Genomic DNA, 18,891 nt, shown 5'->3' with positions numbered 1-18,891 from the left:
TCCTGAGAAAGTACCTCGTGTGTTTCATAGTATGAATGGTGTTATATAAATAAAGGTAACCACTGTTATAATGGTGGATACAATCTAGAAGGGGTTAAATCCCTGGCAGCATGGAGCATTAATTTGTTCACACTAGTAAACTCCAGCCTGATATCAGGCTTGCTGGAATGGCGATGAAGTGCTAATTACATATTCAAGGGGAGAATTATTATTTTTAATCTCAAAACATTTCAGACTGTTATCTGTGGCAAACTCCTTCCGAAAACTATGGGTCCAAATGTCATTAAATTCTGTTTGTGCAGTGAAGGGGTTGCCAAAGTAGACACATGGGATTGATAGATTGGGTGTTACATCACGCAAACTTAAGGAGGATAGTACTGAACTCTGTTTTTCTCTCCTCTTCCTCTGGCTTCCCTGGCTGACATTACTATCATACCAATGTTAATTTTTAAATGTGGTCTAGTTTAACTGGTACTTGAGGAGGTTAGCTTAAATTGAGAGTGATAGTCAATTTTGTTCTTTTCGAGCAAGAAAGAAACAAAGCATCGGCAAGCTTAGATTTCCAATCAATTATCTGGGTGAAATAGAGACCAATTATGACAACATCTAACGTTTTAATCTTGAAGATGTACAATAATGCTCTCAGTGTTGATCCCTGGATCATATTATCATTGAACCGCTTAAAGGAGAGGAATACTTCAAATTTTAAGTGGCATGAAGACCACCGTGGAATTCAACATACTGAACCGACAAAATCTCCTACATAACATCTTGAAAAGTGTGATACTGTGGATCTTCATATTCATAAAAACTATCAACAAAGAAAGAAAGAAGCTTTTTGGCTCATGTCTACACTGACCAAAAACTGTTCTGGGATTGGAAATTTCACTCACACACAAGATGTTTTGTATTTTATTCAAATCCTGCAACTCTCAGTTGTCATTATAATCCACAAACTCTTAACTAATTTCATGCTGCCTGATTACTGATCCTTAACTATTTCCTTACGGACAATTCTTTTCTGGATGGATTTCTGAATTAATATAAGGTATATCTCTATGACATACTTTATTGCAAAGAAGGCATAATTATTAATTAGTTCTTTCCTGGCTTAGTATTATCTAAATTGCAATGCACATTGTTTTCTTTATATCTCCAAAAAACACAATTGCATCCCCTTATAACACAATTTTCATTTCCCCATAGAGAGGGTGCACAATATTGTCAATCTGCATGTTTCTTACTCCAGGTTTCACTGAGAAATGGCTGTCAGCTAGGATCATGGTGTCATACAAAAGACCTCATGTATACTGCATGCCTAAACATTCACAATATCCAATGAGTTATGAAAGACATTTTCTTTCTCCCTCTACTGGTGGAATACAGATAGCGTAATGTTATAATACACTCAATATTCTTCTGGTCCTGAAAATGCAAAGACATCTGTATCTTTCATTTGATCCCTCACCATTGCTGTGATATTGGGTAGAGATGTAGAAAGGAAAACCTGCCCACAAAAGGTCAACAGTCTTTCTCCACCATAATTACTGACAGAATGGGAGTAGCAGCAGAAAATTTCAAGCCCAATGTTGACGACTAAAATGGTCCATCGTGTGTCATTGTGGTTCCAGGGATTTTACCTCCGTTTTCACATTCTTGGAAGTTACATTATCAAACTGCTGCATGTGATGTAGACTATATCTTTGGTCACAGGATTCAAAACCTTAAGAGGTTAGTCATTGGAAAATGCGAAGACTCTCCAAGAAAATGTCTATAATATGAGAATTGCGATTTTTTTTTCCTCCACCAATTTCAAACTACCTTTTTCTGTGATTTTGAGGATTTCAGGTTGGCATGGTGGCGCAGCGGTAGAGTTACTGCTTTACAGCGACAGAGACACGGGTACAATCCTGACCAATGGTGCTGTCTGAATGGAGTTTGCATGTTCTTCCTGTGATGGCATGGGTTTTCTCCGGGTGCTCTGGTTTCCTCCCACATTCCAAAGGCGTGCAGGTTGATTTCTGTAAATTGTCCCTAGTGTGTAGGACAGAACTAGTGTATGGGTGATCATTGGTTGACAGGGACTCAGTGGACTGAAGGGCCTGTTTCTACGCTGTATTTCTAAACTAAACTAATCTAAAATAAAGAACCAGCAGGAGAAACATACTACAGGTCCCCAAAGATCCAAAATAGTTGGAAAGGAAGTAAGTCAAGGAATAGTTATAAGGCGGTTTTTTTAAAATAGTCCACAGAGCTTCATTAAAATTCATTCATTTGAGTTCAGCACAGGGGATTTTGCAACATTCACTATTTTCCACACTTAAATTAATAATACTAAACTTAAGTTAGATAAGCCTTTCAATGCTTGTTGAAAAGAAAGATAAAGAATAAGACATATCATAGAATAGAGTGAGTTAGAGTAGGAGAACTTGAACTAGTGAACTGGTGACTAATTTGGAAAGCAAGTGTGAAGTATTGAGTGAGATGTGGCTGGGTGAGTCCCTTCAGTGTGAGTGCTCTTAAAGCAACAATTCTCAATTGCCACGGCACGGTGGTGCTGCAGCAGAGTTGCTGTCTTACAGCGCATGCAGTGCCGGAGACCCGGGTTTGATCCCGACTACGGGTGCTGTCTGTACGGAGTTTGTACGTTCTCCCCTTGACCGCGTGGGTTTTCTCCGAGATCTTCAGTTTCCTCCCACAACCCAAAGATGTACAGGTATGTAGGTTAATTGGCTTGGTGTATGTGTAAATTGTCCCTGGTGTGCGTTGGATAGCGTTAATGTGTGGGGATCGCTGGTCGGTGCGGATTCGGTGGGCAGAAGGGCCTGTTTCTGTGCTGTATCTCTGAACTAAACTGAACAGCAACTGTTGGATGATCAGCCATGATCATATTGAATGGCGGTGCAGGCTCGAAGGGCCGAATGGCCGAATGGCCGACTCCTGCACCTATTTTCTATGTTTCTATGTTTCTGTAAGTAGGAGGCTGAACCTGCTGATCTAACCCAGACTGACAAGGCAGGCACAAAAGCAGACATTCTATTTCTCTGAATGGTGTCCTAACCTTATGATACTGGAGTTGGAGGAAGCATCAAAGCGGTTGAGGGGCGGCACTCAGCTTCACCAAAGAAAACAAGAAGCTTCAGTTGGAACATGATCATGTTGTCCATCAGAATGAGTTGCCTCATTGTCTTCAGTGGCCAGGTTAGGACTGCTCTACCAACTTGTGATTGAGCAAACTTACCTCTTCCCATCTCTGTGTTACATTCGTGAGTTCAAGCATAGGAAGCTGTGCTATGATTGCATTGTCATGTCATGAGGGTCTTGTATGTTGTGATGTTATGCACACAGAAGCAGGCGTTGATTTTGACATTGTGCATTATGTTTAGATTAAAGTATCAATCTTGAGGTTGAAATACCATTCAGTCTTACAGTATGCGAAATACATGCACTGTGTGTTGGAATTTATGGACCAGTAGTTTTTTTTTGGTTTTTTATAAAGTATATAATAAATATAATATACATATATACAGTGTCCTAATTTGAGGAAGGACATTCTTGTTATTTGTACCCCAAACAATATCAGGTTAACAATCAAAACACAACAATCAAACTGCTCTAAAAAGTAGGAATCCTCCTTCGTAGTCCCACGGCTCATCTGAATTCAGTGAATTTAAAAAAACACCTTATATATTATAAACACCTTAAAAACATCCTTATATATTATACTCTTCACAATAATGCAGAATACTATGCTAGAAGAACAACAGTGACAACTGGTCTTTCTTTTCAAACAATTACCATGCCGCTAAAAAGAAAGGGACACAGAAAAATAATAGAAATCACAAATAGGTGCAATTTACTGATTGTGTTGCCTTACCAGGTTCAGGAATGATAAGCTGTCCACTTGTCTGCACATTGCCTGCATCATTCTCCGCGACACACTGGTAAAAGCCCTCGTCTGACTTCACCAAACCCAGCACACGCAGGTTACTGCCACTCTAAAACAAGGAGCACAAGGAGCGTAAATATTAAATTGTTTCACTTTTAACCACAAAGGTCACAATGCAGAACCTTCTTTTTGGAATGAGGTTGAACGTGATGGTTGATATGTCAGGTCCCTCATCGATGATTTTAATTGCGTGGCAAACTACTCAGCGAGCGACACAGCCAGAGAGGGCTCCTCGGACACGTCTCCATTAGCCAGAGGATCAAATCCTGGTGATTCCTGAGCCTCCTGATAGTGTACAATGGCTCTGACGAATATCAAGCCCATAAACTGGGAGATATTTAGCTTAATTTTGAGATATAGCGAGGAAACAGGCCCTTTGGCCCACTTAGTCTGCACCGACCAGCGATCCCCGCACACTAACACTATCCTGCACGCACGAGAGGCAATTTACAATTATACCAAAGCCAATTAGCCTACAAACCTGTATCGCTTCAGGGTGTGGGAGGAAACCGGAGCACCCGGAGAAAACCTATGTAGTTCACGGGGAGAATGTACAAACTCCCTACAGACAGCACCTGTGGTCAGGATCGAACATGGTTCTCTGGCGCTGTAAGGCAACAACGCTACTGCTGAGCCACAGTGCTGCCCATGGTGTAAAAGCCGTGAGGCAGCCAACCGATACATTTTACAGATGTAAAAGCCTACAGATCAGTCAGACGCATGCTCTAAATGGATTAATACGTTTTTGGAGGCAATAGCAATTTGGTATAACAGGAAAAGAGAGATCGTAGGGGGAAAGCCTGCACTTTAAGTTCTATTTAAGTGGTGGCCAAGCCAAAGTATCTCATCTGAGCCTCCCCCATAAGATGGGGGAAGGTGAGACATAAGGAGCTCTAAAACCTGATGAAGTTCATAAGTTCATAAGTTTTTGGAGCAGAATTAGGCCATTCAGCCCATCAAATCTACTCTGCCATTCAACCATGGCTGATCTATCTCTCCCTCTCAACCCCATTCTCCTGCCTTCTCCCCATAACCCCTGACACCCGTACTAATCAACTGTATCTAAACAACCCGTATTAATCAAGGTCTTCAGTTTGACAGCATGGACTTCTTCTGAAAGGCATAATCTGAATGAAGGTAATGTGGTTGTTGTGTTAGAGAAAAGTTCCATTGGTGAAAGGGTAATGGAAAATGGCAGAGGAAATGTGGAGTGCAGATCTTAATAGCTGAAGGCAGACATATCAATTGATGGAGATGGGGAGTTGAGGGATGCAGTAGAGTTTAGAATTTGGTGAACAAACGAGAAAGGGAGACATGGCCATCTAGAGGAGGTAGGGTCAGAGAGAGGGAGGGTGAAAACCTGATGGAATTTAAGCAAGTTTGAATTTTACATTTGACAGCATGCCTGCTAGGATCTCTCTCAGAGTCACTTTTAATTCTTCATCGCTTTGGGAATTAAGAAAAACTATCTGGAATGCAATTATTATTAATATCTCAGGTTGACCTCGTACCCACACACACTATCTGAAGAAGAGTCTCGACCCGAAACATCACCCATTCCTTCTCTCCAGAGATGTTGCCTGTCCCCCTGAATTACTCCAGCATTTTGTGTCCACACTATTTGGCAGATGGACTAATTTAGTAGGGATTAAAAGTAGATATCTGGGAGTAATTTGCTTCCCAGACTGTGAATACAAAATCCAGTCACAGTGCTCTGGCAGAAATGGACTAACTAACTAGAGCCTGGAGATCAAACTTGGGATCTTCTATTTTGTATGGTCTTGCATCTCGACGGAACGATTAGGACAACTATTTGTTCTACGTGGAAAACCAATCCTTCTGGAGGCAATTAACTTCCAGATTGATTGCAATTAAATAAGTGCAATAATATGATAAAAATTAATTCAAACAGGACATGTGGAAGTGGAGAACAAGAATGTGCAGTTAGGGAAAGTGAAATAGGATCCCATCCAATGTCCTTTACAGTTGAGTACACAGTTTATCAAATGGCAGCCAAATCTGGACCACATCCAAGCCACTAAAATCACTGTTGCTTTTCTCAACACATTGTTAAGTGTGAGATGCTGGCAGAGAGTCAATGTTTCTGCTCTCCCACTGCAAAATAAATCGACGCACGGCTGAGCCCTTGCTTTGTGTATTTGCTCTGAGGTTCAGGGTTGCCGACTCCTACCTTTCAGCTACTGTATAAAGGCATCATTTTTCCTGACTCTTAATTATTAGGCAATGACTTGCCAGGATTTGGAATGTGCTGGAGGCACAAGAAACTGCAAATATGCTGAGGTTTGGAGCAAAACACCAAGCTGCTGGAGGAAGTCAATGGGTCAAGCTGCACCTTTGCAGGCAAAGTCTTGATGTAGGTTATTGACCGAAATATTGACCATCCCCGTGCCTCCACAGATGCTCCATGACAGCATTTTTTTTTCTTTGCTTTTGAATTGCACTGTCTGATATAGATCTACAAACAGTGTCAGGTGTTCATTTAAAAAAAAGGTAAATTCTTGAAAAAAAATGTAGGGATATGCGGTACGAAGATTTGAGATGCAACGCTAGTGATTGTAAGGGGGAAACCACATGGGTCAAAATCATAAAGGCGAGTGGGTAGCTTTGAGCTAGCAACTGAGAAGGTGAAGAGTGCTGTGCATCAAAGTCATGGATTCATATGGGGTGCATTGTGCCGGCAACCCAGAGAAGAGTGTTTGGAATCTTGCGCATCAGATGAATGGAAGATCCTGAGGTGAAAACTTGTACTTTACAACCCAAGTGATGTAACCCCAACTTTCATTGAACAGAACGGTACAGCACAAGAACAGGCCCTTCCACCCACAACGTCTGTGCTGAAATTGATGCCAAGACTAACTTTTATCTGCCTGCATATAATCCATATCCCTTTATTTCCTGCATATCCATGTGCCTATCCAAAAGTCTCTTAAATGTCACTATTGTATCTGCCTTCAGCATCATCCCTGGCAGTGCGTTCCAGGCATCCACCACACTCTATGTAAAAATTTACCCCACAAATCTCCTTTAAACTTTGCCCCTCTCACCTTAAAGCTCTGCCCATTCATATTTGATTTTTCCATCATGGGGAAAAAGCTTGCTTATCCACCTTATCTATGCCTCTGATAATTTTATAGACCTCTATTGGATCTCCCCGCAACCTCAGCATCCCAAGTTTGATCAACCCCTCCCTGTAGCTAATACCCACTAATCCAGGCATCATTCTGATAAACCTCCTCTGCACCCTTTGCAAAACCTCCACATCCTTCTGTAATGGGGCAAGTGGAACCGCACGTAATACTCCAAATGCAGCTTAACCAAAGTTCTATAAAGCTGCATCATGATTTCCTGACTTTTATACTCAATGCCCCGACAAAAAAAGGCAAGCATACCAAGTGCCCATTGTAACCACTCTATCTACTTGTGTTGCTACTTTCAGGGAGTTACAGACTTGGACCCCAAGATGCACCTGTACATCAATGGTGTTAAGAGTCATGCCGTTAATTGTATATTTTTCCCTTACATTCGACCTCACAAAATGCAACACCTCGAAACATATAAGATTATTAAGGGGTTGGACACGTTAGAGGCAGGAAACATGTTTCCAATGTTGGGGGAGTCCAGAACCAGGGGCCACAGTTTAAGAATAAGGGGTAGGCCATTTAGAACGGAGATGAGGAAAAACTTTTTCAGTCAGAGAGTTGTGAATCTGTGGAATTCACCCTCAGAAGGCAGTGGAGGCCAATTCTCTGAATGCATTCAAGAGTGAGCTAGATAGAGCTCTTAAGGATAGCGGAGTCATCATCATCATATCATCATATATATACAACCAGAAACAGGCCTTTTCGGCCCTCCAAGTCCGTGCCGCCCAGCGATCCCCGCACATTAACACTATCCTACACCCAGTAGGGACAATTTTTACATTTACCCAGCCAATTAACCTACATACCTGTACGTCTTTGGAGTGTGGGAGGAAACCGAAGATCTCGGAGAAAACCCACGCAGGTCACGGGGAGAACGTACAAACTCCTTACAGTGCAGCACCCGTAGTCAGGATCGAACCTGAGTCTCCGGCGCTGCATTCGCTGTAAAGCAGCAACTCTACCGCTGCGCCACCGCCACCGAGTCAGGGGGTATGGGGAGAAGGCAGGAACGGGAAACTGATTGAGAATGATCAGCCATGATCACATTGAATGGTGGTGCTGGCTCGAAGGCCGAATGGCCTACTCCTGCACCTATTGTCGATTGTTTATTGTCTATTAACTACATCTACCATTTCTTTACCTATTTTATAGCTGATCTATTCTCCTCTGTTTAATTTAACAACCTTCTTCACAGACCACGACCCCAGCAATCTTGATGTCATCTGCAAACTTACTCACCAACCCATCTACAATTCACTGGAATTTAGAAGCATGAGAGGGGATCTTATAGAAATGTATAAAATTATTAAAGAACTGGACAAGCTGAATAAAGGAAAAATGTTCCCAATGTTGGGGGAGTCCAGAACTAAGGGCCACAGTCCAAGAATAAAGGGGACGCCATTTAAAACTGAGATGAGAATAAACTTTTTCACCCAGAGAGTTGTGAATTTGGGGAATTCTCTGCCACAGACGGCAGTGGAGGCCAATTCACTGGATGAATTTAAAAGAGATTTAGATAGAGCTCTCAGGGCTAGCAGAATCAAGGGATATGGGGAGAAGGCAGGCACGGGTTACTGATTGTGGATGATCAGCCATGATCACAATGAATGGCGGTGCTGGCTCGAAGGGCCAAATGGCCTCCTCCTGCACCTATTTTCTATGTTTCTATGTTTACGTCCAAATCATTTATAGAAATCACAAACAGCAAAGGTCCCAGCACAGGTCCCTGTGGAAATCCACTGATCGCAGACCTCCAACCTGAATATTGTCATTCCACTGCAATCCTCATCAGTAAGCCAGTTCTCAATCAATACGAACAATTCTTTGTTCATCCCATGCATCTTAATCTTCTGGATCAACCTACCATGGAAGACTTTATCAAGTACCTTACTAAATTTCATGTAGACAACATACACTGCTTTACCTTCATCAATCATCTACGTCATCTTCTCAAAAAACTGCATCAAATTAGTAAGGCATGTTCTACTGTGCACAAAGCTATGCTGACTGTCTCTAATTAACCTCCTCTCATCCAAATGGGCGTAAACCCGATCCCAAAGAATCCTCTCCAATAGGTCCCCTTATGCAGAAGTGAGGCCCACTGGCTTATAATTCTCTGTATTCTCTCGACTCTCCTTTTTAAATAAAGGAATAACATTAGATATTCACATGTTCTCTGTGACCTCACCTGTGGCTAGAGAAGATGCAAAGACCTTTGACAAGGCTCCAGCAATCTCCTCTCTTGCCTCTTCCAATAAACTGGGATAGATCTCATCAGGTCCTGGGGATTTATCTATCTTAAAACTCTTCAAGAGCCCCAACAGCTCCTCCTTCTTAATGTCAATCAACCCTTGCATAATTAATATAGTCATTTTCATTGATTTCATTGAAATTATTTCACGTCGTGGACATTGATGTTGGGAGTTGCAAAAGTATTTTAGGCTCATGCCTCCACGTGTGAAGTCTAACATCTCATTTAATTTATTAACATTTATGTAATCTTCATAAATGTGTAAACCAACATCCCTGGATGCCTTTGTAGATCTTTTAAATGGGTGCTCTCCCATGTGGCTCCTATTGTTGATGAGTGCTCTCCCATGTGGCTTATATTTGGGAGGAAGAATGCTCCTTGTCCTGCCAACACACTTTTATCTGAATGGAATTTCATCTACTCATTCAGTCGTCTTGTCTTAGTCTCCCTTATATTTGTGTAGGAAGGAACTGCAGATGCTGGTTTAAATCGAAGGTGGACACAAAATGCTGGAGTAACTCAGCAGGCCCGGCAGCATCACCGGAGAGAAGGAATGGGTGACGTTTCGGGTCGAGACTGAAGGATCTGAAGAAGGGTCTCGACCCAAAACGCCACCCATTCTTTCTCACCAGACATGCTGCCTGTCCCGCTGAGTTTCTCCAGCATTTTGGGTCTCCCTCATATTTGTTAGCTTTCACGCTGCTTCCTTCACTTGAAATGTCATGCCATCTGCTAATGCCAGCAGTATTGTCTGCCTGGCTGGTTAGCATGCAACAAAATCGTTTTCACTGTCCCTCGGTACACGTAACAACAAACTATCCTAAACTAAACCGTCACACGCCAGAGTCCAAGTCATTAATATGTATCAAAAATAGGATTGCTACTTTTATTGAATCCCAGAGAATACTCAACAAACCTCCACTATCCCGAAAAATAGCCATTGATGTCTTTATGCTCCAGCCAAATTTCTGTTTCAACTGCAATTGCCCTCTTTTATCTCATGGGTTTGTTTTGTTTAAATTAAAGTCTGTCAATAAATACCTTTGGAAAGTCCACAATTTGCAATGCAAACTGTCTTGTCCTTATCTATTCTCTTTATCATCTCACTAGAAAATTTTGTGAAGCACGATTTGACCAAAGAAATGCATGTTTATTCATCCCTGCTTATGTAAATAGTTGTTCATTTTGGCTTGGATTATTATTATTATTATTATTATTATCATAAGCATCCCCAGAACCAAGGTCTGAATTACCAGATTTATCTTCTTGTCTTTTTCTAAACAAGGGGAGAACATTCGTAAACTTCCAAATCACTGACATTACCCCTGAATCTAAAAAGCATGAGAAGGTTTTTTTCTCAGTGTCTCAACAATTGCTATCCATATTTCCTGCAGATGCCATGCCTCCAGAATGGGTGATCACCCACTTTAATTACTGTCAGTTTTTTAATGCATCTTTTTTAATTTATCTTTAAACTCATCTGTTTTCTCAATCATGTCTTTTCCAATACTTTCTTTAAAGTATAATGATTTTTTTCATTAAAAATTGAAACATGCTGCAGGTTTATTACGTCTACCAGACTTTCAGTTTCTCCGCTTAATATATTTTGATCCTGCTCAGTATCCTCACAACATTGTCCTGTAATGTATCGTCTACAACATCTTTTTCCTTAGTGAATGCACACAGTCTTTGTCCTAGGGTTGGGGAATTAAGAACGAACGGGCATGGGTTTAAGGTGAGAGGGAAAATATTTAATCACAACATGAAGGGCAAGTGTAAGCTGGTCGGCGGGGACACGGCGGGCTGAAGGGCCTGTTTCCACGCTGTATCTCCATTATAAAGTTAAGACAATTGCAATCCCTCTTACATTAATTGTAATGCCTAATATATGACTAAAGAGTTACGTTCAGAAAGTATTAAAATCTGTTTTTTTCCTGTTGCCCCAAATTGAGATTCGTCAGTGCTGAATGCTTCAGAGAGTGAGAATGCTGTCAAGAGACATGAACTGCTTACCACAATCTGGAAGTAATCGCTGGGAATGACCACTTCTCCATTCTTTATCCACCTCACAGTGGGTACCGGCTTCCCAGTGACTGCACATTCAAACTCAATGTCCATACTCTCGTAAGCATAAAGGTTGGAAGGATGCTTCACAAAGCTCGGAGGAACTGTAAAAGAGAGATGGAGAGGAAATTAATATAAAATAATTATGGCCTAAATGCATACCAACAGAATATCCTCAAACGCACATGCTCTAATTTTGCTTCACTTTTTAATTTCATAGCCTCTTGAACTTTTATTTTAATTTTGTTTGTTTTTCTTTAGGTTAATGTGCATATTCTAAACAATTAATTACAGTACAATAGACAATAGACAATGGACAATAGACAATAGATGCAGGAGGAGGCCTTTCGGCCCTTGGAGCCAGCACCGCCATTCAATGTGATCATGGCTGATCATTCTCAATCAGTACCCCGTTCCTGCCTTCTCCCCATACCCCCTGACTCTGCTATCCTTAAGAGCTTTATCTAGCTCTCTCTTGAATGCATTCAGAGAATTAGCCTCCACTGCCTTCTGAGGCATAGAATTCCACAGAATCACACAGTACCGTGTGATTTTAAATAATTTTTCAGTATCTTATGATTCATTTTGCATTTCTTTTATTTTTAATTTTGTTTTTTTCAACCGTTTTCAAACCTCCCTAATCAGAAAAGACACTTGGCTATAGCGGACTAAGTTCTAAGTGGGCTGGCACAGTGGCACTGTCACTACAGTGGGAGTTAAGCAACCATAACATTTAATCTGGATGTGGGGCTGTTATAGATGATGATTACAAGGCATGGGCCCTCGGTTATTCCTATTGTTCCTATCTGGGACCTGGCTAGAATCTAGGGAGTGTTGGAATGTCATAACCAGTGCACTGATTAACCCCCCAGACACTTATTTTGAGACTGGGATTTTCCAGTCATCAGTCCCAATAATTTTGAATTGAATTGAGTTGAATCGGAGTCCCTCCACATAAGGTGCAATTAACCTACAAAGCTGGACTTCTTTGGGACGTGGAAGAAAACTGGAGCATTTGGAGGAGATCATGCAGTCACAGCGAGAATATGTAAACTCCGACCGACAGCACCTAAGGTCATAAGTGATTGGAGTAGAATTAGGCCATTTGGCCCATCAAGTCTACTCTGCCATTCAATCATGGCTGATCTATCTCTCCCTCCTAATCCCATTCTCCTGTCTTCTCCCCATAACCCCTGACAGCCGTACTCATCAAGAATCTATCTATCTCTGCCTTAAAAATATCCACTGATCTGGCCTCCACAGCCTTCTGTGGCAAAAAATTCCACAGATTCACCACCCTCTAGCTAAAGAAGTTTCTCCTCATCTCCTTCCTAAAAGAACGTCCTTTAATTCTGAGGCTATGGCCTCTGGTCTTAGACACTTCCACTAGTGGAAACATTCTCACCACATCCACTCTATCCAAGCCTTTCACTATTCTGTACGTTCCAATGAGGTCCCCCCTCATTCTTTTAAACCCCAAGAGATCAGGCCCAGTGTGCCGATAAATGCTCATCATAGGTTAACCTACTCAATATCATCAATACCTAGGACAATATCGAACCTGGTCTCTGGCAGTGTGAGATACCTTCCCTACCAACAGCCCCACTGTGCTGCCTACCTACTAACTTTTCATTCGTGATGGAGTTTCCTCTTTTGCCCCTGCAATTTCTACTATAATTGTGGTACATTTACTATCAGTCTGAAGAAGGGTCTCGACCCGAAACGTCACCCATTCCTTCTCTCCAGAGATGCTGCCTGTCCCGCTGAGTTACTCCAGCATTTTGTGTCTACCTTCGATATAAACCAGAATCTGCAGTTCTTTCCTACACATTTACTATCTTCTTCTGTGCAAGCAGATGAAAAATCTTCTTTAATACCTTACAGTATCACTTTCACCAACTGTGCCTTCATATCTTTATATTCAAAATATGAAATTCGGAGTTTAGATTTCTCATTCTCTCATTAAATATGCAGTTTCATCATCATTCTGATCATTCTTCTCCACAGGATGAGATAAGTAATTAACTATGTCCCAATACACCCGATCAGATCTAAAGAAGGGTCTCGACCTGAAACGTCACTCATTCCTTCTCTCCAGAGATGCTGCCTGACCCGCTGAGTTACTCCAGCATTTTGTGTCTATTTCAGATCTTAAGGAGACTGTTCCCTAGTCCGACAAAATACTTTTCTGCTCTAAGAAACAGTCCCAAATGCACTCTGAATTTGTCCTCAAGGATATTTTTGGCAATTTGATTTGCCCAATCTCTATGCAGATGATTGCAATATCTTTCTCGCAAGACTCCATTATTTCTTCATTTATGTACCCTGACCTACAGTGTAGGAACTGTTGGGCAGCCCAAACGCGACTATCACCAATAACCAGCTTTGTTTGTTATTTCAAACTTATTCCACACTATGAACTTCAGAGCCAAGGTCATTTCTTATTATTTCACTGATCCCATCCTTCATTAATAGAGCTAGACAACATCTTTTATTTCCTTTCTGCGTATCCTTTTGAAATTTCAAGTATCTCAGAATATATAGCTTATAGGCTTGCAACTCATCTCTGTGATGGCTATCAGATCTGAGCCATTTACTTCTATTTGTACCATCAATCACCTTTCCGGTTGTGTACATTCAAATAAAGACCCTTTAAGTTTGCCTTTTTACCATTTTCCCCTACTCAGATTATTTTCTGGATCACTTTTCTATTTTTACACTCTATTTCTTCCTAACACACTCTATTGATCAATGTCCATTTCAATATATTGCACTATTACATTTTTTTTCTCTTTAACTTCCTCATACCTAAAACTGGGTGTAATAGATTTCAAAAACAGAGAATTTGAGAGAATAAGGGACCTTGAGATAATGGATTATCAATGATGTTGAGGAGTGGATCAAGGCCAAGGGGTCACATGACTAACTTCTATTGTCTCATTTCCTCTTTCTTGTTAGTCATTTATGGATAAGTTGTTTACTATCATCACTTTATAAGCTTTGAGGAATATTTCATGGAGTCATAGAGTCATAGAGTGATGTAGTGTGGAAACAGGCCCTTCGGCCCAACTTGCCCACACCGGCCAACATGTCCCAGTTACACTAGCCACACCTGCCCGCATTTGTTCCATATCCCTCCAAACCTGTCCTATCCATGTACCTGTCTAACTGTTTCTTAAATGCTGGGATAGTCCCAGCCTCAACTACCTCCTCTGGCTGCTTGTTCCATACACCCACCACACTTTGTGTGAAAAAGTTACCCCTCAGATTCCTATAAAATCTTTTCCCCTTCACCTTAAACTTATATCCTTTGGTCCTCGATTCACCTACTCTGGGCAAGAGACTCTGTGCATCTACTCAATCTATTCCTCTCATGATTTGATACACCTCAATAAGATCACCTCTCATCCTCCTGTGCTCCAAGGAATAGAGTACCAGCCTACTCAACCGCTCCCTTTAGCTCAGACCTTCTAGCCCTGGCAAAATTTCAAAACATCTTTTTAATAGCCAGTGACATAACCTTGGAGACACAAGAGGGGGTGCTGGAATCTTGAGCAAAAATCAAACTGCTCCAGACACTCAGCGGGTCAGGCAGCCTGACCTACTGAATTCCTGCAGCAGTTTGATGCTTACTTTAACCATATTTAGCATAGTAACAGCAAGTTAGTACTGAAATTCTGCATAATTAATACCCACAAGCAAGTTTTTCTGAAGAAGGTTTAATACAGTAAATACATTATTCAAAGCTTAGGTCATACAAGAGTGCATTGGGATATAGTACAACTGCCTCAAAAATTCACTGACAATCTTCACAAATAATTAAAATCAGAAATTTCCCGTTGTCTTGGATCACCATTTATTTGCCCGTCTCCTCTTTAGTAATTTCACACATCGGTTAAGATTTCTCATGCAACGCTTTGTTTTTCCAGTATTTTTTTGCTACTTTAGGACAAGCAGGAATGGAAATCCAGAGACATAAAGAAGGCCAGATGATCAATTGTTCTTGGGAAATTGTTCAAAACTATTCTCTAAGAAAATGGATTTTGATTACATCAGGATTTCTGTTCACTAGTAGCAGTCAATTGCTAAAATGCACCCACCACAGCCTCAATTAACAATGAATTTTCCAATTCAATCTAAAGAAAAGTAATTCAATACAATTTAAACAAAGCCTGATATTTTATACAAAATTGATTACATTTCTGTAGTGTAACACTGTCTCTGGATAACAACTGTGTAGATTAATGCTTTAAATGCTGAGATTTAGCAAATGAATAATTGGGTAATATTTTATGTTTGGATCAGTATTCTGCGCTGTGCTTGGACAGGTATATGTTTATCTGAAATTCTCTATTCTATTAACTGGTCAGATTTTAATGAAAAAATAGTGGCAAGCTATTTGTTTTCTGTGGGAGTTGAAATAAAGAGGCTGAATAAATGTACAAGAAATCACAGTGAACCAATGTTTCTAATGATAGAGAGAAACAAAGTATTTATTATCTGGAAAAGAAAATACCGGAAGGATTAAAGGATCCAGAAATCAACAGATAAATTGCATCCCATGATTCAAAAGGAAATGGCTCCAGAGATAAAGGATGAATTGGTTTGATGGCCCCAAATTCCTTATTTTCTGGAATATTCCCAATGACAGGTTGGGAGAGTGGGCAGAGAAGTGGCAGATGGAATACAGCAGAGCAAAGTGTGGAGTCATGCATTTTGGTAGTAGGAATAAAGGCGTAGACTATTTTCTAAATGGGAAGAGAATTCAGAAATCTGAGGTGCAAAGGGACTTGGGAGTGCTGGTGCAGGATTCCCAAATGTTCATTTGCAAGTCGAATCGCTAGTAAGGAAGGCAAATGCAATGCCAGCATTTATTTCGACAGGACTAGAATACAAAAACAGGGATATAATGCTGAGGCTTTACGATACGATATGATAAAACTTTATTCATCCCCGAAGGGAAATTGGTCTGTCAACAGTCACAACATGCAAGGTACATTATAAGGAGCTGGTCAAACTGCCTTTGGAGTATTGTGAGCAATTGTGGGCCCCATATCTAAGGAAGGATGAGCTGGTGCTGGAGGTGGTGCAGAGGAGGTTTACGAGAATGATTCCAGGAATCCCAGGCAGGAAACATGTTCCCAATGTTGGGGGAGTCCAGAACCAGGGGCCATAGTTTACGAATAAGGGGTAGGCCATTTAGAACGGAGATGAGGGAAAAAAATTCAGTCAGAGAGTTGTGAATCTGTGGAATTCTCTGCCTCAGAAGGCAGTGGAGGCCAATTCTCTGAATGCATTCAAGAGAGAGCTAGAGTTCTTAAGGATAGCGGAGTCAGGGGGTATGGGGAGAAGGCAGGAACGGGCTACTGATTGAGAATGATCAGCCATGATCACATTGAATGGCGGTGCTGGCTCCTCCTGCACCTATTGTCTATTGTCTATAATGCTGCTCCAACACTTATGAACCTATGCCTTCTTCACATTCTATCCACTTGTGTTGCCACCTTCACCATGTTATGGACTTATGGAGTTATGGACTTCACCACATGAGCCCTCAGAATTGTTCAGTCGCAAACAACATTTTTTCAAAGGTTGTGGATCCCACTGGGAAGAGCGATATTTATGGCCCATCCCATAATTACCATTATATTGAATGGCTGGCCAGGCAAGGTTAAAGTTAATCACAATGTTTACAACCTGCAGCAGTGTATCTCAAGAGAGGACAGCAGGCTTTCCTCATTCAACTGGTTCCAGAACCTCATCCTTCTCATTCACTGGTATCAGTGCTTTAACTCCAGGTCTGAATTGAACTGTTGACCTCAAACTTGGTCCTGTGTCTCCAGGCCATATAATTGCTCGTCCAGCACTATATCCATCAGATATAGGGTGGTAAGGTGGCGCAGTGGTAGAGTCGTTGCCTGACAGCACTTACAGCGCTGGAGACCCGGGTTCAATCCTGACCACGGGTTCCATCTGTACGGAGTTTGTACGTTCTCCCCGTGAATGAGTGGGTTTTCTCCGAGGTCATCGGTTTCCTCCCAGACTCTAAATACGTACAGGTATGTAGGTCAAATGGCTTGGTGAAAGTGTAAATTGTCCCTAGTGTGTGTAGGATAGTGTTTATTGTGCGGAGATAGCTAGCTGGTGGTGGGCTGAAGGGCCTGTTTCCACGCTGTATAAACTAACCTAAATGGACACAAAATGCTGGAGTAACTCAGCGGGGCTGGCAGCATCTCTGGAGAGAAGGAATGGGTGACGTTTTGGATCGAGACCCTTCGCAGGTTCACAGAAGTTGAATGTTTTACAGAAGTGGGAGGCATGGAAATAATAATATTAGGCAAAGATAATTTTTAATAAGTACCCTATCCAACAGCTTTCATGCATTAATTTAGCCGCTCTTGGTTTCACCATGATCGGGATCAGCATTCCCTGTGGCTGTTTAACTGTTGATTCCATTTATTTACGCCTATCCAATTAAGAAGAGAAAAATAAACATTCTACTCACAAAATCACTGGAAAACATTGGAACGTGATTAGGATAGAAACCAGAGATCATGCTGAGAGGATAAATTAACTGGGGGGAATGGTTATCCTAATCTGTACTTACTTTGTGAAACCAATATGCCTAAAAGAACCATTTTGGCTTCCCTTTAGTTCTGTCATGTTAATCCTGTGATTAAAGTCCTTATTCACTCAGGGAGAAAATGTACATATTTTTATGAATTAAAGCATACAATGCTGTTATCATGTCTAGTTAGGTATCCAAACAAATCATTAAAAACCATGGAATTTATTTAAATCCACAATTGATTGGCATTTAGTTTTCATTTTAAGGGCCACGTATTTACATTTGTTTTTTTCTATTCACCAATTCAGTTCTGAAGCACATTTCTCAGCCTGTCTTATTCAAGCTTAATTAATCATCTGAAGCCATCAGAGGGAGATCCCATGAATGATCAGTGACAACCCAGCATATAAAGGTTGATATTCAGGGACCTCATTATAGTTTTACACAGCAGATGTGGCTTCCAGTTATTTTCCATCTCAAGAAGTGCCTGGGATAGTGTTTAAACGTGTGTTGTAAATTGCGTGTCTCATCTTTGCGCTACAGTCCATTGTCAAAGCTGAATTGATTATGCACAGGATTCAGTGGTAGCATTTCTGCTTTTAGATTCTGAAATTCTGGGCACAAGCCCCACACCAACAACATGAATGCAAATATCGCAGATGATAATTCAAAGGTGTCAGGAGTGCATGTCCTGGACGCTGATATTAAATTGCCTTTTTCCTTGGATATAATTTATCCTCTGACGATTTTCAAAGAACGGCAGGAGAATTTTTTTCTGATATCTGTGGCTAACATTTACTCCGCACAGAGATGGATACTGATAATGTGGCTCCGAGTGGTCCAAGGCAAACACACTAGTTGCAAATTGGCCTCATTCCCAAACCATTTCATTCACCAT

At 41.1% G+C, this 18,891-nt stretch overlaps 1 protein-coding gene across 1 annotated transcript in view; it reads right to left on the bottom strand.

Annotated features, from left to right (window-relative positions):
• dcc (DCC netrin 1 receptor) overlaps nucleotides 1-18,891 on the bottom strand; it is a 1,038,091-nt gene that overhangs the window by 329,531 nt on the left and 689,669 nt on the right. Inside the window, exons 6-7 of the mRNA XM_078421445.1 lie at nucleotides 11,375-11,529; nucleotides 3,878-3,998 (exon numbers count right to left, since the gene is read on the bottom strand). Of these exons, the coding sequence (XP_078277571.1) occupies nucleotides 3,878-3,998; nucleotides 11,375-11,529 (276 nt within the window). The remainder of the gene's footprint in view (nucleotides 1-3,877; nucleotides 3,999-11,374; nucleotides 11,530-18,891) is intronic.

This window comes from Rhinoraja longicauda, chromosome 1, assembly GCF_053455715.1.
Source record: "Rhinoraja longicauda isolate Sanriku21f chromosome 1, sRhiLon1.1, whole genome shotgun sequence".
In the NCBI taxonomy this organism is placed as follows: Eukaryota; Metazoa; Chordata; class Chondrichthyes; order Rajiformes; family Arhynchobatidae; genus Rhinoraja; species Rhinoraja longicauda.
This window is presented reverse-complemented; position numbering and strand designations above follow the sequence as displayed.